The sequence below is a fragment of the Neofelis nebulosa genome, chromosome 6 (assembly GCF_028018385.1).
Source record: "Neofelis nebulosa isolate mNeoNeb1 chromosome 6, mNeoNeb1.pri, whole genome shotgun sequence".
Classification (NCBI taxonomy): Eukaryota; Metazoa; Chordata; class Mammalia; order Carnivora; family Felidae; genus Neofelis; species Neofelis nebulosa.
This window is the reverse complement of record NC_080787.1, coordinates 145,603,542-145,624,237: the sequence shown is the minus strand read 5'-3', so window position 1 is coordinate 145,624,237 and position 20,696 is coordinate 145,603,542. Positions and strand designations below refer to the sequence as shown.

General features: G+C 45.2%; 1 protein-coding gene across 2 annotated transcripts in view; it reads right to left on the bottom strand.

Moving 5' to 3' along the window:
- Nucleotides 1–20,696, bottom strand: part of ZDHHC14 (zinc finger DHHC-type palmitoyltransferase 14) — a 289,733-nt gene that overhangs the window by 71,866 nt on the left and 197,171 nt on the right. For both annotated transcript variants that reach the window (XM_058735764.1, XM_058735763.1), the window contains exon 3: nt 2,839–2,997. In XM_058735764.1, coding sequence (XP_058591747.1) covers nt 2,839–2,997 — 159 coding nt within the window. The remainder of the gene's footprint in view (nt 1–2,838; nt 2,998–20,696) is intronic.

Genomic DNA, 20,696 nt, shown 5'->3' with positions numbered 1-20,696 from the left:
ACCCTGATCAGGGTGTGCCAAACTCCAGCCCCAGGGCCATCAAATGATGCTGAGAGGCAGATGTTGGCCAGTTTCCCCCCTCTTGAGCCCACTCCCAAACCTTCCCCTTTCCTCTCTCTTCCCTTTGCTGTTCAGTGCCTCCCGATTATAGGACCCCACCACGCTTATTGTGGAGTGCTGGATTGCTACTGTTACTTGGATTTATCAGAAAGGTTTCATGGGGCGCCTGGGTGGCTCAGTCGGTTAAGTGTCTGACCCCTGATTTCGGCTCAGGTCATGATGTCACAGTTCATGAGTTTCAGCTCCTTGTCAGTGCAGAGCTCACTTTGGATTCTCTCTCCCCCTTTCTCTCTGCCCCGCCCTTGCTTGCAGGCTCTCTCTCTGTCTCTCTCCAAATATATAAATAAATAAATAAATAAATAAGCTTTAAAAAAAAGCTGCAGAAGGGCTCCTAGGTATTAAAGACTGATAACTCTTATTTTCTCAGCTGGTGGTTTCCATAAGACATTGTACTACCTTAAAGTTATACTCTGCGAGAAGTACACCATTAACTGGGGTTGATACATACTTTTGGTAAGGGGATTTTACATCTAATTCATCAGGTTCTTTAAGGGACATGTATGAACACCTATGGGTGTTGGAGGGAATGACTAAGACAATTCTATGAGCTTTTAGAAAGTGTTTTACAATAATCCAAAGAGAATTTTAAAGCACTAGGAGCTGGGAGGAAGTCTTATCACGATTAGGAGTCTAGCCTAGAGAGAGGAAACAGAAGATTGGGACCAAATGGTACAAATGAATAAATGAACAGTCAGATGTCTAGAAATGGGTAAACATTTTTATAAATGATAATGAGAAGGAGGAGCCCGGTAAACTCTATGGCTTTGCAGATAACAACCCCCTACCTAGAAATGCCTAGTGGAATAAGTCACTGGACCTCCAGGAGAAGGCAAGCAAAGTTAACAGAAGAGCTTATGTGAAAAGTATATGCTATATACTATTCCATCATATCCCATTCCATCATGCAATATCAAAATTATGACCCAAGAAAGGGTCTTGAGAATCCTTAGAGATTATTCCCTGCAGATATTCAAGCCATCACAATGCTCTGGCTTAAAAGTGTCCTCAAGATGTGCACGGGATGGCTGATGTCACCAGGAAGCAGATCAGAAACCTAGCAACGGTTGTCATGTGTCTTTGTAGGAACACTGGTGTGTCCCTACATAGACGACCAGGTGTAGTTTTGGTCATCGCCCCCACAGAGGGCTACAGTAAATCAAGAAATTATCCAGAGAAAGCCAATCAAAAATAGCAAGGGGGCAGAAGTAATAACAGAATAGCAACGATAATTATGGAGCCTATACACCAGCTACTATTCTAAGTGTTTTCCTTGTATTGATTCATTTAATCCCTCAACCATCTCATTTAGTAGTTACTCTTATCAACCCATTGTACAGATGAGAAAACCGGGGATAGAGAGTTTAAGTAGACACGAAACTAACATTTGTACCCAGGCCATCCAGTGCCAGATTAACAGCTCTTAACTCCAGCTACTTGCAAAATGGGAAAAGACTGAACGAAATTCCATTCTGTCCTGCTGGGAGAGCAAAGGCTAAAAGTAATTCATCTAAGTTAATAAAACCAAGACAAGGCCTGATGGGGAAAACATGGACTTTCCACCAAAGTGCAGATTTTTAAAGTTAGGATGAAGTGAATTTCAGACAAAAGAAAAACAGCTTTGCACAGCAGAAGTACATTATAAGCTTGCATTTTCCTCAAGAATTGAGACTACAAATTCCAACAGACTCAGAAAGAGTGTTGGCCATTAATGATGCTGAGGGGAAACAGGTTTGTTCTGAGCTAACAGAGGATTCTTGTGCCTAAAGCCCAGAATTACCCTCGGTCGTTTTCTATTAGAGGCAGGCTATGGGGCTGGAGAAATGAGGGTCTTTCCCCGTGGGCAGAGCCTTTGTGTGATCACCCTTCCTGTGACTTGGGACTTTTACCACCTCCTTGCCAACTTCATCTCTAAGAAGCTCCAACCCAGGACAGAAGACGGTATGTGGGTGTGGCAAGCAGCTCTCCATCGGAAGTGACAGGAAGTGATTGCCGCCTAATCCCGAGGGGCTGGGACCCGCGGCCGTCGTAAAATCTTGTACTGGGGTGGAGCTGGTGAAGCAGTAGAGCCACATCTCACCACTGATGACCTCTGTGCTACACGTTCCCTCTGCCTGTTTCTCCAGTCCGTCCTGGAGAAAGCCAGTGGACAGACAGGGAAGGCCTGGGTGGTCTCCGGGAAGAGCGACGATCCTAACTTAGGCCTGGAAGTTTTCTGGCCTCTGCCTCTTTTTCTCTCCTGAGGCTTCGAATGCCTCCAGTTCCCCAGCTCATTGCCCCTCTGAGGACTCAGAAGAACATCACTAAGCACATCGGGCTCCATGCGCAGCCAGCCCTTTGGGCAATGCAGGGACTTGGGGGTAAAATCATCTCTAGTGCCTGCTGATCCGGCAGCTCCAGGGAACAAAGAACCCCCACTCCGGGGTGTGTGCACCTGCAGGAGACGGCCCAGGGAGCTGCACCGACAGCGGGGGTGCTGGAGGATGTAAGAAGGAAAAACAGAGACTTGGGAACACTAGGCTTGGTGAATGGGCTCCGTGGCGGGGGGCACTTGAAATATTAACTATTATTGAGTCGTTCAGTTTCGGAGGATTAAAGAGACACCCATGCTGACTCTCTTTAGTACAGTCTACACCAGGGAAATCAGCCTCCCCCGTCAGCTATAGACATTTTACCACTTGCCCGAGAGGTGGAACAGAGGCAATCTCTGCTTCTACTCACCTACGCAGTTATCGCAAAGGCTACAATGAGAGGCACGAGGGGGCCGGAAAATCTTGCAGGTGAAACAATATTTAAGTTTCACGGTCTGGCCATTGATGATGACTTCTTTGGTTCTGGGAGGTGGGCGGTACCCCCCTGAACTGGTGCCGTTTGCGATATCTGTGGACAAAAGAAGGAAAAGAGTGCAAGCCCTTAATATAATCACTTATCCGCTGCAGGCTCCCACCCCTAGGAGGCCTGGAGTCTGCACTTCCAAGGGCAGCAGCCACACCTGGCCTTTCTGGGAGGCACCCGACGCCAGACACGCAAGAGGACCTGCCGTCCCACCGCCTTCCAGCTCCTTGCCAGGGCTGAGGCTGCCTAAGATAGTTCACACAGGCAGTGGCCACGTGACTGAGTTCTGGCCAATGAAGTTCGAGCACACATGGCCAGGCCCAGCCAATGGGTCTCTCCCGCGGAGACCCGCCCACTCTTTCCTCTCCCCGCACGGTCGCTGGGGAACCAAAAATTGGGGACCCTGAATGTGCAGCGGAGGGCTGCCTCTCCGATCTCTTCACCCTCCATACTGCTACATGGACACCAAATTCCCAGTGTTAAATTTCTGAAGGTCTGGGTTTTGTTACAGCAGCTAGTGCTGCCCTAATTAACACAGTGGGGGATACTGACCTCAAGATCCTTCTCTGATGGTACATTCCAAATCCAGCTTAAGAATCTCCCACCTTGCACATTGGCCTCCTCAAAAATACCAGGTATTGGATGAGCGGAATATATAATACATATGTATATATATGTGTGTGTGTGTGTGTGTGTGTGTGTATATATAAACATACATATATATATTCAAAATATATATATATATACATATATATTCAAAATAGATATATTTAAATATATATTTAAAAAATAATCTCTATATTTTGTTTATTGGCTGACCAGCATCTTTCATTATCTTCTAGAACCAGTTTTTTAAATGTTGAAAAAAATACAAATATATATTTTTTTAATTAAAAAAATTTTTTTAATGTGTATTTATTTTTGAGACAATGCGAGAGACAGAGTGCAAGCAGTGGAGGGGCAGACAGAGGGAGACACAGAATCTGAAGCGGGCTCCAGGCTCTGAGCTGTCAGCCCAGAGCCCGACGCCGGGCTCGAACTCACTGAGCTGTCTGTCAGCTCAGAGCTCGAACGGGGTGAGAGCATGACCTGAGCCAAAGTCGGATGCTTAACGACTGAGCCATTCAGGCGCCCCTGTATTTTTTTTTTAAGTTTCATTGTATCTTACAAATCTGGTTCTTGTCTCTGAGTTCACATTAGAACCACCCAAGGAGCTTTCTAAATTCCCCTAATGGATGGACCCTGCCACAGACCCATTAAATCAGAATCGAGCCCCTGGAGTGATTGTAAAGTGCTGCAGGGTTGAGAACCCCTGCTCTACAGGAAGATAAAACATCCAGTTTTATTCTCCTCTAGGCCCCTCACAGCCCTGTGAGCCCTGTCAGGAAGAATTGGGGGCCGCTGCCTGTGCAGCCCAGCACAGGAGGCCATGGGGGGATAGAGAGTAGCAAGACTATCTAAGGGCTTCGCCCAGACACTGCAGCAGATAAACAGCTAGAGCAGACCCTAGGGGCTGGAGGAAATCTTGGGAAACTTCATGGTGGTCTCGAAACAGAGCTGGTAGCTTTAAAGGTAGCTGTATTTTACTTCACACACAATGAAAGGTCACACTATTTTGCAATAGTTGCAACATGTGATACATTTCCCAAATGGTATGAGTCCCAACACCCACGGCGGCCCCCACAAACAGCCTGGGCAGGAGTTACGGGAAGAGCTTCCAAAACTCCTGGTATTTCAGTCCTGCCCTCAGGGAGGCTGATTTCATTGGTGGGGGTACAGTCTGGCATCGGGGTCGAAGAAACTCCTGAGGTATGGTGATATCTGCAGAACCGCACTTTCTTCCTGCCTCCCTGCTCCGACAGAATCCACCACTCACGCGTCATGATTTCAGGGGCCCTTCACCCTTCACCCCAATCTTCTTTAACAGGAGAACGGAGGCCTGAAAATCTGCCCCTTGCCCTTTGGCCTAAGTTTGGTATTTGTAAAAATACCAACCCAAGTGGTAGAGAGGGAGCATTGTGAGTGGTTATCAGCCATTTCCTATTCATGGAAAATTAAAGTTCTACAAGCAGGTTCTAGAAGGAAAGGATAGAGAGTTCAAGAACACCTGAGGGAGACAAGGCGGTGTAGAGGGCAGGGAAATGGGAAGACTAAGGAGCAGCCTTCCACTTTACCTCTTTGCTGAGGACAACTCTTCTACTTAGAATAATAATTAAACAGCCACAGAGCCATCCCAAAGACCCTGGGTGGCCTTGCCAAGCAGGATACCCTCTCTTGGCATGTGCCCCACTGTCCTGGCACCCCGGTGGCTGCCCTATCAAACCTCTCAATGGGTTCTGTAATAAGGAGAAAACAAAGAGAGGACATGGCTATGTACTTCCCTAGCCATTAGGGTAAAAATAACTTGCTTTGAATACATCAAAGATAAGGTCAGCTCTCTAGAGACTGTGCCAACTGGGTGCCTAAATTAATTATGACTTGGTGCTTCACTAGCCTTCTATCAGCCATGATATCTACTGTATCCATTTAGCTCTTGAAAACATGGGTAGAAAAACTAGAAAGCCAGATACATGTGTAAAAATAATAACCCAGGGGCTCCTGAGTAGCCCAGTCATTTAAACGTCCAACTTTGGCTCAGGTCATGATCTTGAGGTTCATGAGTTCGAGCCCCACCTCAGGCTCTGTGCTGACAGCTCAGAGCCTGGACCTGCTTCAGATTCTGTGTCTCCCTCTCTCTCTGCCTCTCTCTCTCTTTTATGTTTAAAAATAAATATTTAACATTTAAAAAAATTTAAAAAATGGAAATAATAATCCAATCAGCAGTATTTGTGTTAATTTAATCAGAAAAGTTGAAAGACTGAATTGTCACAGAAAGTGTCTTAAAATGCCGGGATGACCATCTTCTCCACACTCAAATGACTAAAATAGCCTGGTCTGAGTAGCAGGGCCTTGGAAAAGTACCCGCTGGCATGTGATCCTGTTGTTCCAAAGTACATTTTTGAAAGGTTAAAAAAAAATTTTTTTTAATTTATTTTTTAATATATGAAATTTACTCTCAAATTGGTTTCCATACAACACCCAGTGCTCATCCCAAAAGGTGCCCTCCTCAATATCCATCATCCACCCTGCCCTCCCTCCCACCCCCCATCAACCCTCAATTTGTTCTCAGTTTTTAACAGTCTCTTATGCTTTGGCTCTCTCCCACTCTAATGAAAGGTTAAAAATTTGATACAATGTGAAGTGAAGGTTAAATTCAACAGACATGAAAAATTGAGGCTTAAGAATTAAGCCAAATCTGAAAACTCTTTGACTAAACATCTGGAGAACTTTTCATGTCAAAGAAACTGAAGAATCGGAAGACCTGGATTCAGGACCCAACTGTGCCATTGAAGTGACTGAAGTGACTGAAGATCCACATAACTGAAAAAAAAAAAAAAGTCAACCTGTATTTAGAACCTATGGTTCACCCTTGAACGATGTTGGGGTTGGGGGGCTGACCCCTTACACAGTTGAAAATCCAAGTATAACTTTTGACGCCCCCCAAAACATAACTACCATTAGCCTATTATTGACCAGAAGCCTTACCAATCACAAGTTGATTAAGACATATTTTGTATATTATATTCATTATATACAGTATTCTTACTGTATATAATATAGTACATTATACTCTCTATATACTGTATATAACACACAGTATTATATATACTGTATATATAATTATATACATTATATAATGTACAGTATATATAATACTGTATATAATATTTTCTTACTGTATATGATATACTGTGTATACTAAAGTAAGCTAGAGAAAAGAAAATGTTATTAAGAAAATCATAAAGAAGAAAGAACACATTTACGGTACTGTTCTGTATTTATTGGAAAAACCTGCATATATAAGTGACCCCGTGCAGCGCGAACCTGTCTTATTTGAGGGTCAATTGTATTTAAGTAAAATACTGTGACAGAGGCCATAGAGGACTCATAAACGAACAAACACAGACAAGGGGAGAAGTCAGCAAGGGGTCCTGCTGGGCTGTCTGCTGGGCAGTGAGTCTCCTGGCCAGTCTGGCCATCCCATTCCCTCAGAGCCGGCTTTCTAGATGGAAGTCTAACAAAACCCTCCCACGGGCCTCCCATGGGCCACGCACGGTCTTTCATGCACCTGGCCCTTCTCTTGACGTCCGGTCTTACACAGAGCCTGGGTCAGAGCACAGTGGCCTCCTTGTGCCCCCCGAGCAGGCTGCTGTTTTGTATTTCCAGGCACAAAGCCTTCTCCCCTGGGGCCTCCCTTTCATGCTATCTGCGTAGATACCCTTCAGTCTTCAAGGACCAGTTCAAGCTTCTCTTGCAGAAACGCTTTGTAAGCTGAGCTGTTTCCTCCTTTGGACTTTCACCATATGATTCGTTTATATGTATATTATTTTCAATCACTAGACCATGCTGTGCTTTCAGGTACCAGTCCTGTGCTGGGAGCAGGGGGAGACCTGTTCTCTGCTGGTGATGTTCACAGGCTGGAGGGAAGACCTGGGACCTCGCTAGTGCAGCCACGGCAAGGATCTGCTTTTGTGTCTTCCCCCAGGGGCTGCTGCAGCTCAGGGACCATGCCTTCCCTCTTTCATGTTCCCACTGTCCAGCAGAGGTTCTGGCACACAGTAGGCCTTCAAGAGTGCATGCTGAATGGGAAGGCCAGTAGTCCCGACAGGTGGGGACGAAGGATGCCTGGACGCACAGGACTGGCGTCCTCCACGCCCGTGCGTCAGCCAGAGGCCACGGTCCTTTGTCCTTTGAGCCAGTGACACTTCCCTCCCTGGGAACGCCTCTCTCAAGATCTTCCTGAGGCTGTTACTCTTCTTAAACGTGTCCACGGCCACTGCTGGCCCAGTGACCCATCTCACACAGCTAGTCTGCATATGCACCCCCAGAGAGGGCCGGGCAACACGGGAAGCTGAATACCTCAGGGCACCCCAAAGTGGCTGTTTCTTTAACATAATAAATTCAACAGCCACCCCAGCCAGCAGCTTCGGGCATGCCTGCATCCAGGGTAGATGTGAATGATTGGGCCTTGAAACCCAGGGCTTCAAATACCCACCTGAGCACAAAGAAAGTTTCTCCTCAACGTGCAGACTGACGCCAATGGCTGGTCATAAAATCTGTTCCTCGTCCCTGGAGATGACGTACACCCGTGGCCCAAGTCACAGGGCACGGAAGGTGGTGTTCCTGTTCTAATCCTCAATTACTCTGTTTTTTTGGTTTTGGTCTTCGTCGTTGGCAACAATTGTGCCCTCCGCTTCGGAGAACTGCTCTTTGTGGTTTAAGTACAGACGCCGAAAAAGGATAATTGAAGTCTGCAATATCTAACGGTTAAAGAACACTAGAATTTGTGTGTGTGTGGGGGGGGAAACCTCTAACAGTACTACAAGTTTATTTGAGTCAGTATTTCTTAAGGACATTTTTATGTACGAGCATTCTGAAAGCAAACTTAAGAGCCTGAAATGGTCTTTTTCTTTATAAAACTCCCCCTCCTTGCAAATTGTTGGTAGCTGTTGGGGTGGAGGCAGAAAGAGTAACAGAATCTCCATCTGGCATGAACCTCACAGTCAGCAAAGAACGAGGGGATCTGGGGAGTCGGGGAGGGGCCGTGCAGTGTGAATGTAGGGACACACGACTGCCCGTTGACTAAGTTTTTCACTCAGAGAGAAGTCCTGGGCTTACCAGAGCCTTTAGTAAGTTGTTTGTTCACGCATGCCTCTTTCAAAGCCACTCTCCGAAGTCTTGCTCTTTTCTTGAAGGAATAATAGGGCACTCATAGCCTGAGTGACCCACTTGTCTACTGTCTTATTGATTCCTGCTCCAAATTCAGGGAGAAAACTGTTGAACCTTTAAAACCGCTGACCTTTACCACATAAAGCGAGTGAACTCTGCTTTCTTAAAATGCAAAGGGAAATATCCGGACTTACGAAAGATGTACATTAAGGTACTTTTCCTTTTCCAAAAGGATTTGGAACAGTGGGATTCCCTGGTGCATTGAAGTTTCATGATGATTCACCACTAACAGTGTCTTCCCGAGAGGGAGGAACCTCTGCTAACAAATGTTTGACTAGGATGAGGACACACTGCACTAGGATACAAGTCGTAGGGGAAGTGAGATTTGCTTTATACTCAGATCTTCACGACCCTGTCTGCTGCGTGGCTGGAGGACAGCCGTAAGTTCAAATGCATCTGAAATTTCATAAGGCTCATGTCATTGGTGCTTTGCAGCATTTGGGACACAGACTACCCAACCTTGAAATGGTTACCTCTCAGGACGGAAAATGGCTGAGAGCCAATCAACACAGGCTCTTGGCTAACAGTCTGTAAACTTCCAAGCCCACAGGAAAATATTAAGATGATGAAATCTGAGACAACTCAACTATTAAACTGTTAGGGGTGAAAGGGAGAGCAAATTCTGATCTGTCCACAGACATTGGTTAGGTTTCCACTCGAGGGTAAAATGTGAATCTTTTCTCACCAATATATTGGATGGCAGTAGCTTTGCCTCCATAAATGCTTATATACAAATGTGCATTTGAAGGCTCATGAAGGGGTGAGATTCCCCAGCCCTCTCCCACCAGCTGAACGCTTTGCTCTGTCAGTTTGTCTTATATGTTTGTCTTCGAGGGCTAAAACTGATGCCTGAGGTGAGGCTCGTGCATGTGGTTTCAATCCTGAGCCACGCGGACGGGCAGACAGGGGAGGGCCCTCTGCTTAGAGGGGCACACGTCAAAGAGGACCGGAGGAAGGACAGGGGCCAGGAGCAGGAGAAGAAAAGCAGACGTGGGGAAGCCACAGGCAGGCGTGGGCCCCACATGGGATGGAAGGAGTCCTACTAGCAACGGAAGACATAAGGCATTCGGGGCCCAGCTAGTCTTTCCCTGTCCCTTCACTCACTAATCCAACGTCTCTGAGTGTGGCAGGCACTCTGGTGGACAACACACACCTGGCTCCTGCCTTCAGGGCGTTTACAGCCTAGTGGAGGAGACAGGTATTAAGTAAACACACAACTAAATGCATCATTGCGCATCGTGTTCTTTCGAGTCAGAGAAGCAGGGAACTCCGCTTGGTGTGAGGATCCTTCCCAGAAGAAAGAGCATTGGAACCAGGATCTGAAAGAGGATGGAGCAGGGCTTCCTTAGGCAGCGCCTGTGCACGCGTGCGTAAGCGTGCATGCACGCTGGGAGTGAGGAGCGAGGCATTTCTGACAGAGGGAGTGACTTGTGTCCTGGCCCCAGGACAGGAAGCAGATGGTATATTCAAGAACTGCAGGCAGGTTAGTGTGACCAGAACACAGAGAATGGGAGACGGTCAGAGAGGAAGACGGCGGGGGCTAGATCACACAGAGCCCTGGAGTCATGTTGGGGATGTTGGTGTTCATCCTCAGCGTCCCAGAGATGGGCTGGGGACAGAGGGAAGCAAGACGGCCACTTAGCAGGGATTTGGAATACGAGCCAGAGATGATGTTAGCTCAAAATAGGGTGGTGGCTGTGGCGATGGAGAGAAGTAGACACATTCTAGAAACGTGAAAATGGTAACATCAGTTATTAGCGGATGTGGTAAATGAGAGACAGGGGGGTGTCCGGGATGAGTCTCGGGCTCTGGATGGTGCAAGGTGGGGGGGCACTGTGGCAGCGTCCTGAAGCAGACAGCAGCACTTGTGAAGGTGCAGCGAGGGAAGGAGGGGAGGGAGGAGATTGCCTGCTGGTACTGAGTGTGAGGAAATATCTTGCAGGCCTGTGCACATACAGAGCAGGACCTGAGAGGAAGGGCCTAGGCTGGAGATAAATGTCCCCTGGCTTCTGAAGTCATCAGGAGGTGCGGGGCCAAGGGCTGAGCCCCAAGCCACTCCCACATTTAGAAACAAGGAGCACTGGAGAGGCAGAAGGAGGGCACAGTGTCACTGAGTCATGTAGTCTGCTTTAAACACATCCGGAAAACCCCAACACTGGAGTCCCTCTGGGGGACTGGTGCATCGGCACAGCAAAGAGGCTAAGGAATAAAAAAGTGCAAAGAAAACCCTTGGTCCTCATACCTTCCAAGGATACTCCCATCCTGTGGGACAAGGAGCATCCTGTGGTCCCCTAGCACGGAACAGAAGTTCCGTGTAGAAGGAGGATTGCCTGGTGGGGCAATCGGGGTTTCCTCTGGACAAAGGGGACACGGCTGTGACTGTGCTCGGAGTGGATGCTGGGGTGGAGCAGGAAGGAACCGCACTCTCTCGGGGCTGGACAGAGAACACTGGAAACAAAGCTCAGCCAGGATGGGCCGCGGGCGAAGGGATGAAGCCACCACGCTCCAATGCCCGGACTGCGTGCAGAGAGATGGAAAGGCCCGGGGCTAGGCACAGTGTGTCCGCTGGCTTGCCCTCAAATGGGTAGAATCATGGAAGGATGCAGAGTCCTGGAGAGGGAACCTTCCTGCAGGGATGGAGAGGGCAGTGGTGGGGGAACTACTACAGACTCCTGGGGATGGGGATCTGGAAGAGGACCTGGGGCATATCCCACATAAAGGGATTGGGCTGCCTGCCCTTGCTGGAGGTGTGGGGGGTTGCAGACGGGGTACTTTTTCCCACTGAGTCTCACCACCCCCCACCCACTGCGGTCCTGCCTTCATGAACAAAGCAGGGCGGAGAGGTCTGGTGTGGGGACCGTGGCTGCCTGGGAAATGCTCAGGAGGAGGAATGGAAAGGGACAGGCTCTGACGGGGTGATGCATGTGCATGGTTCCCACTCACAGGTCTTCCCCAAGCCCCTCACCGGCATCTTAAGTGGTGGGAACAATTAAAGGGCGGGGGTAGTGGCAGGCTAAGAAAGGGGGAAATGGTGCATTGGAGACAATAAACCCATGCTTCACAAAGTGGCTCAGCCTTGACCTTGCCTCTCCTGCATGTGCAGCTGGGTTTGGTCCCAGGAGGTAATTTTACATAGAGACCACAAAGGCTTTAGGCTTACTCTGGATTTGGTCATCAAAGGGCTCATAGGATGGATCTCCTTTAGGAGAAAACTTGGTGAAGGAGAAAGCATTTGTCAGATGAGAACCTGAACAGGTACTCCTAAGCCACATGAGAACCCTACTACTTAAGGCTTTTAACCAAGAACTGAGAAAAACACAATGAAATATTTGTAGAGAATTGGGCAAGGCAACCTTTGTCTGCTTAACAGAGAGGAGAAAAAGGAAACCTCAGAGAAAGAGGTTCCTGTGCTACTCAGTACTAGCTTCATTCATTCATTCATTCATTCATTCTTTTCAGATATCTATTAGGCACCTACCACGTGCTGAGCAGTCTTCCAGGGGCCCTGGATACAGTGGTGAATAAGCTAAGCCCTCTGTCCCTTCGTGGCCTACCCTCTAGGAAGGGCAGATAAGCCCAGAGTATGGATCTTTACGAGTACAAACAAATCACATTTAATAACAGATCTTAAATGGGGCTAATGATCGAGGTCATCTAGGGCAGTGATTCTCAAACGGGGGTGATTTGGGGCCCCAGGAAAAATCTGGCTGAGTCCAAAATGTCTGGAGGTGGCAGGAGGGAATAAGTTAAGCCCACAGATGCTGCTAAACATCCCATAATGCACAGGAGAGCCCCCACAGCAAAGACTTACCCAGCCCAAGATATCAGTAAGTGCCAAGGATGAGAAATCTTAGCCTGGGGCCTTGCTACTCAAAGCGTGTTCTGTGGACCAGTAGTACCAGCATCGCTGGGAAGCTCATTGGAAAGGAATAATCCCAGGTGGTTCAGATGCATGTGACAGTTGGAGAAGCATTGCCGAGATGTAAACCCTTGTTAGCAAGCAGGACAAAAGCCCAGCGGAGTCCCTGCTCGCAGGTTAGGTACTCTGACAACCATCACCTGTGAAGGTTTGCTTACCTGGGAGGCTTTTAAAATGCAGAGATTCCTTACTTCTGAAGATTCTCAGGCCCACAGGGTAGGGTCTAAGAATCAGTACTTCTAGAAAAGCTCCCTGTCTATATCTGATGGTGAGGCCTGGGATCCATAGCAAACACGACACAGATAAGAGCTAAACCCTCAGCAAGAGTTTTTATATCACTGGCTGGAGAATCTCAGCAGCTGGCCTGGGATGCTGGAGAGAGAGATGTGTGCCATTTATAAAGATGCTAATGTTACTCAAAGAGCTGATGTTATCTCTTTAGTGATGGAAAATGGAAAGTCGGTCTGATGAAATGGCCAGGCCAAGTTTTCAAACCGCCCATTTTTCTTGTATTTATAACAGTGTAACTTTTTAAAAAAAATTTTAATGTTTATTTATTTTTGAGAGAGAGAGAGAGAGACAGAGTACAAGTGGGAGAGGGGCAGAGAGAGAGGTGGGGGGAGACACAGAATCCGAAGCAGGCCCCAGGCTCTGGACTGTCAGCACAGAGCCTGACGCGGGGCTCGAACTCACAGACCGCGAGATCATGACCTGAGCCGAAGTCGGTCTCTCATCCGACTGAGCCACCCAGGCGCCCCAGCAGTGTAACTTTTTGTGTGAAGACAATCTTCAAAGAACCGGAATATCCCAAACAGACAAGAATGAAGTGACTCTGGTTTACATGGATGGGCCCTGCTTGTTTCATGCTCTGGTTCCAGGGGACAGTTTGAAAAATATCGTGAAAGACAACAGCTACAGCCTGGAGTGGAAGCCAATTTTAGGTAAGTAAGGCCCTGTTAAAGGAGAGATCCTGTCCACATCCGTATGCTCTCATCGAGTTAAGGAGATGGCTGTGAGTGTGAATTGTAACTGTGACCATGGAGTGGTAAACATCGATCTTCGTCCTGTTGCAGAAGTAATTCCATGAGTATAAGCCCAAATATTCCTAAAAATAGTTCTGAAGCACATGTTCCAGAAAATCGGAGCATAGGATGTGGCATTGGTGAGGAGTGTGATTTTTTTATCTGGTGGAGAAAACAGGCCTCGGTTTCTCCACATTTAAACTATGATAACTTGAGCACCCATAGTTCAGGGGCATTGTAATTCATTGAAGGACCTTGAACTGTCAGATGCTATGATGTTCATAGCTATCAAAACTTCTCTTTTGGGGGCCTGCCCAGATCCTCTGGGGCCGTATATCTATATCTATATCTGTATCACTAATTAATGCAATTAAAGACACAAGAAAAAGAAAGTGCTTAGTAGCTATGACCTTTTTAGTTTAACTGAGTTAATCCAAAACATTATAGCAAAATGAAAATTAATGACTATCTTATTTTTTGCATGCTTTTTTTTTTTTCCTGCACAGATGCCAAAGCCTTGCCCTTAAATGTAAAAGGAATAAAGGTCACTTTGTCCTTGCCAGGTTTTAATTTCTCTCAAATTTTTGTCTAAGTTCTCTGAGCGCACACACACACACACACACACACTTGCTGTGCTGCATAAATGAGTATCAGTCCTTTAATTGAAGGCCAAAGGTAGAAATACTTGTGTGTGTTTCTACTCGACGGGACAGAGCTTCTGCGTAACTACGAAACACTGTACAGTGATAGAGCTCAGTCTGGGTTGTCAGCGTTTGCAGTTTTATGTGACAGGGAGGTGAGAACGAGGTAAAAAGGGGGGCATGGGACACCATGCAAGGGCAGGGCTGCACTTCCTCATTATCCCTAGGAAAACCTGGTATGCTTTTATTGGGGTTTGAGTAGCACTAATATGAGGGCATCAGCAAGGAGCAGCTTAGATCTCATTCTGTACAGTAATACGATTTTATCTTTAGCACCAAGAAAAAGAGAATTAAGGATGCCACTGTAGCATGAGCGAACACTACTTAGAAATGCACCATATACTTTAACGGAAAACATGCCCACCTATGGTGGTACTATACTGTTTTCTCTTTTGCCTCTAATCAATACGGCAAAATTAATAAGAATCTCCAATAAGATCACTAGTATAAATCTATACGTGGGTAGATATATCTATTATTTATATATAAATAATATTAGCAATAACCAGTTGGTAACTATAAAGGGATAAAATCCCATTTACTTCAGAAAAAGTAATCACAAAACTCTAGGAATAAACCTAACCCCCCCCCCCCCAAAAAAAAATGGTTGATAGGTTTCAAATGCAGAACCCTATAAAACAACATAGAGACTTTAAGGAGGTTTTGAAAAAGCACAGAGGAGCATTCCACATCCTGGAATGCAAGATTCTGTATTTTAAATATGTCAGTTCTCAGATTACATCATGCATCTATTCCAGTGCCAATAAAAATTCCAATGTGATTTGGGGAAATTTTGACAAACTGGAAAAAATGATTCTAAGCTTCATTTGGAAGAATAAACAGGTGAGAATATTTGCAAAAGTAAAAAAAAAAAAAGATGAGGGGAAATAATCGTCCCAGGAAAAAAAGTAAACATTGATACAGAATAGAACATTCTCAAATAGATGCAAATTCTAGAAGATTCAGTATTTGATGAATACGGCTTTTCAAATTAATGGAGAAAGCAAGAGTTATTCAATAAATGGAATTGGGATAAACAGGTAACCATCTAGAAGGAAAAAACCCAAAAGTTAGAGCCATATCTCATGTCTTATATGAAAATACATAAATGTAAAACATAGAAGAACTAGAAAAATGTACATAAACTTAAGAGTCTGAGGGGTATGGAAGCCCTTTCTATACATATATGACAAGGCAGCATACATAACGAAAAGATGGGTAATTCTGACTACACAAAAATTTGAAAACCTATATGTCAAAAACTCCATAAAATGCAAATGATAAAATAGAAACATATGTCACCATAACAAAGAGTAATATCTTTAAAGAGCTCTTATAAATGATTAAGAAAAAGACAGGTATTCCAATAAGAAAATGGTATAAGAGATGAACAGGCAACTCACGTACAAAGGGAGAAATAGGTCAGTAAATACATTGAAAAAGTTTGTGATTTGCTGCCCCTAATTTCAAGCAAAGTCAAAGGTTAATTTTGAATGATAATTATTTAGTCTTGGTGAGAGCACGGAGAAGAGCCATGTTCCTGTACTATTGGTGAGAATATAAATTAATGTAACCTTTTGAGGAACAAGCGGTCATATGTCTCAAAACATTAACAGCCCATATTTCCTTTGCCAACCAAGAGCATCTTTAGACATCTGACCTCGGGAAATATTCACGAATGTTGATTGTGACACTGTTTTTCAGTATTAAAAACTGAAATGTCAATAAAAGGGAATTGGTTAAATGGATTGTGCTATATGATCATATAATGGGACAACCATATGCCTATTAAAGATGGAGTGGAATGGTTCATAGTATAGAGCGGGGAAAAATCTGTTTTCAAAATAGTAATGTACGATGTGAGCCCATATTTGTGTAAAAATACATTACACAGGGAAAAAGTACTGAAAGGCTACATCAAAATGTTAACCATGGATATCTCTGATTGGTAGGGTTAATTAATTAGTTTAAAAAAACTTAATTTAAAACTAAATTTTAAACTAAATTAATTAGTTAAAAAAATAAAGAATTAAATAAGTTCTTTATGCTTCTCAGGGTTTCTATAATCAATACGCAAGTAAAACCTTGGGTTTCCAGTAACTTGTTCTGCAAGACCAGCAAACATTTCTAATAAGTTTTGACTCAATAAACAAGCCATGTGGGGCGCCTGGGTGGCGCAGTCGGTTAAGCGTCCGACTTCAGCCAGGTCACGATCTCACGGTCCGTGAGTTCGAGCCCCGCGTCAGGCTCTGGGCTGATGGCTTAGAGCCTGGAGCCTGTTTCCGATTCTGTGTCTCCCTCTCTCTCTGTCCCTCCCCCGTTCATGTTCTGTCTCTCTCTGTCCCAAAAATAACTAAACGTTGAAAAAAAAAATAAAATAAACAAGCCATGTCTTGCAATACGAATAGTACGTGATGCTGAGCATCACATGATCACAACTGAGCCAATGGCTCTTCTCTTTCTCTCTCTTTTGCTGCGGGATTGTGGGTGATTGTCTCCCATGCTCGGATGCTCGGTCTCAGGCCATGGTGTTTGGCTGAAATCAGTGATTTTTCAGAACATTGGAAGGTGCCCACAACTGGTGCTAGTGTATTTTTTGGTCACTTCCAAGCACCTATGGGCAGTCTTTGCTTTTCCATATAAGAGTAAGCTTAGAAAGGCTTTGCTTCATTCTAGGTCAGGCTGCCTGCAGATATAGATAGACCACTTTTCTCTGCTGCCTTATTTCCAGTTATGTTAAATACAGCATATGACAAGAGTTTATTAACACTGTACTGTAGTCAACCTCTGTGCAAGCGTATCAATGGTCCCTGTGCAGAAAAAGATTCCATGAGCCAATAGATAGCAGTGATTCCGTTAGTGATAGTAAAAGTCGTCCTACACAATAACCCTCCTCTCTCTTTTCTCCCTCACACCAGCCACAAAGGTTTTCAAAGGTAAGTGCAGGTTAATTTGTTCATTTTTCTTTATATTTTGTATTTTCTTTATTATGTTGTATTATATTACAGTATTGTAATCATTTTTATATGAACATTTTTGGGTTGCGGAAAAAAATCATCTGAGTTTCCATTATTTCTTATGGGGAAATTCACTCTGATATACAAGTACTTTGGATTGTAAGCATTTTTCCAGAATGAATTATGCTTGCAAACCAGGTTTTACTGTATATTGCTTTGCAATGAACAAAATATGTTACTTTTAGAACATCTTGGAAGAGGCATAAAATATTTGCAAAAAGGGGTGAGATGGTCTGGGCTCCCTATAATTCATAAGCTTAGGTATCAATGGAAATATCTCTGCTGCTTCAAAAAATACTTTTAAATTAATAGATTTCAGCAATTATTTTATTTTATTTTATTTTATTTTATTTTATTTTATTTTCACCTAGTGACTGTTGAGCATTTACTATGCACGAGGAACTTTCTAGGCACTGAGGATAAAACAATGAACAAAATATACAAAGAGCTCTGTTCTCAGGCAACTTACATTTTGTACAGGAGGAACAGACAATAAAAGGTTTTGAGCAGAGGTGACATTCATCAATAATTTTAGAAAGATTTCCTCTCTACCTCCCCTCAAGACTGGCTGTATATTCGACGTTTTTTAGATTCTTTTGTCATTCCTGAAACGATAGAAGGAGTTTGCTTGACTCCTCAGGTCCACTTGTAGCTCCTGGAATTGTAATCCTCCTCCCGGCTCTCCGGCCGCACATGATGCTAGCTGCGGCCAAGTCACACAATTAGCTCACTTAACGCAGATTATCTCGGCGTAACATTTACGTCTAGGAACAGTGCCTTTCATGCTACTGGGCACCGCATCCTTTCGTCTGCCACCATGTTGTCCAGATTTTGTGCCATGAGAAGGCAAGGGGAATGGAGAATTTTCCTGGCAGTGAGGAGACAGAGTTATGTTGTCCACACTGGCATTGCCAAGTAATTTAACTTTGCTGGGCTCCCCAGATCTGTATAACAGGGGGCTGGAGAGATGAGCCATGAGGCTCCTGACTGTTTCTGGGTATAGGATTCTATATAGGCTCACGCCCCTCAGCTTTCTGACTCCCCTTGGCTTTGTGCTCTTCATCATACGTGTGACTCAGTCTGAGTGACACGGAAAAATGTGCCTATGTTTTTTACGAACTCTTTCTTGTATTTTCGCTTTAGTCCCACAAGCAGATGGCAAATGGGTTGAAGGCCCACTGCAGGCAAGTACTTAATAAATACCTGTTAACCAATCCTCCTTTAAACCAATAACGTCAATAACGTCAATAAACCAATAACGACCCTTTTCTGCTTATAGCGATTAAATGAAATAATTCAAATACGCTTGCTTTCGACTCGTACCTCCTCGTACCACCGAGGACGTGTTTATTCCTAACAAAAGCAGCATGGAAGACCACCCCAGTGTGTCTCTAGCATCTCAGCCCTAGGGGTCCACGCTTGCCTTAATGGGCCCCCAGCAGCCCTCGAAGTCCCAGCCCTGTGAGTTCTCTGGTGCCATGTCTGAAAAAAGGCCAAGACTACGGCAAATCAGGCAAGAATGAGTTTCATCTAAACTTGCTTGTAAGGTGAGCAGAAGTGATTTTGTCTGCCCTTACTAATGCTCACTGGTACTTTAATAAAGCACTGTAACTGCTGTGAATAAGAATGTGTAAGGAAGGGTGGCACAGAATCCAAATAAATGATGTCACAGCAAGCACCTTGTGACCAATAGCAGCATGGTCTAGATTTTGACAAAAACAAAACGATTCCATTTCTCTTTTGTTCCTTCCAGTGCTCACAACGCGACTTGTAATGATAGTCAACAGGAGAAGAAAACTGAGTTTCCGATTCTTGAGATTAGCAGGTAACGGTCACCAACGTCTACATATTTTTGAAAACCATGTGCGCACAATATAAAAGACAGCGTGCCTACAATTCTCTCTCTAGCCACGTAGACATATTGATACTTCTGAATGTGATTATGTTTTTTCCCCCCTTCTGGCAAAGAAAGCGGCTTGCTCAGGTCCCAAGCTTGGTTGGCGTAAAAGTGGATTAGAAATCCGAGTCTTTCATGCCTTTTGCTTCTGGTTATCCAGGTAAAGTCCTCGACACACCCCCATCATGTGACAGTCAGTAGATGTCAACTAAGACCACCCCAAAAGAACAGTTTTAACTGTAAAGAATATGTTTGATTTTTTAACGAAATTATCTTGTCAGCCGGGTAGGAGTTTCTCAATTCTTTTGTCAATTAACTTGGAAGAAACATGACTGAGACAGGCACATGGGTGGCTCAGTCGGTAAAGCGTCCGACTTCAGCTCAGGTCACGATCTTGCAGTTTGTGGGTTCGAGCCCCGTGTCAGGTTCTGTGTTAACAGCTCAGAGCCTGGAACCTGCTTCAGATTCTGTGTCTCCCTTTCTCTCTGCCCCTCCCATGCTCATGCTCTGTCTCTGTCTGTCAATAATAAGCATTTAAAAACATTAAAAAAAAAAAAAGAAATATGACTGAGAAATTCCTTGAGTTTCTAGCCCAGTTTCCTCTGTGCAAGGACCCTGATACTCTTAGATAGCTGATATTCCCTGACATCCTTTCTCTTTTTTTTTTTTTATTTTTTTTATTTATTTTTGGGACAGAGAGAGACAGAGCATGAACAGGGGAGGGGCAGAGAGAGAGGGAGACACAGAATCGGAAACAGGCTCCAGGCTCCGAGCCATCAGCCCAGAGCCTGACGCGGGGCTCGAACTCACGGACCGCGAGATCGTGACCTGGCTGAAGTCGGACGCTTAACCGACTGCGCCACCCAGGCGCCCCAACATCCTTTCTCTTATTGGCCCTGCAGACTAATGGGTTCCACCCAACAGAGCTGCTCAGAATGGCCCTGTTCGACCCACCAAAGTATCTCATGTTTCACGTTTGGAAGCTGTGTCCCTGACATAGTGGGCGGGAGGAGGAGTCCTTGAGTCACCATCTGTCACCCTGACATCTGCAGACCCCTTGTCATTAAAATGCAGATCCTCAGGCCCCAACCTAAACCCACAGATAGCGACTCTAGGAAGTAGGGCCTGGCAGTGTGCTTCTAGAAGTCTCAGCACTGCAATGCAGCCCACAACCTGGGCTAATCTACAAGTGTGGCCTTCAGAGGCCCTTAGCTGCTTGTTTTTGAAACATTCCCCCCACCTGTTGCCCACATCCTTCCCTGAGGGTCTGGATGACAGCAATGTGTGGCCTGAACCTCCGAGTCCTTATTAGCACTCAGACCTGGACAGTGTCCATCAGCCTGCTTCTGCTGGCCGGAG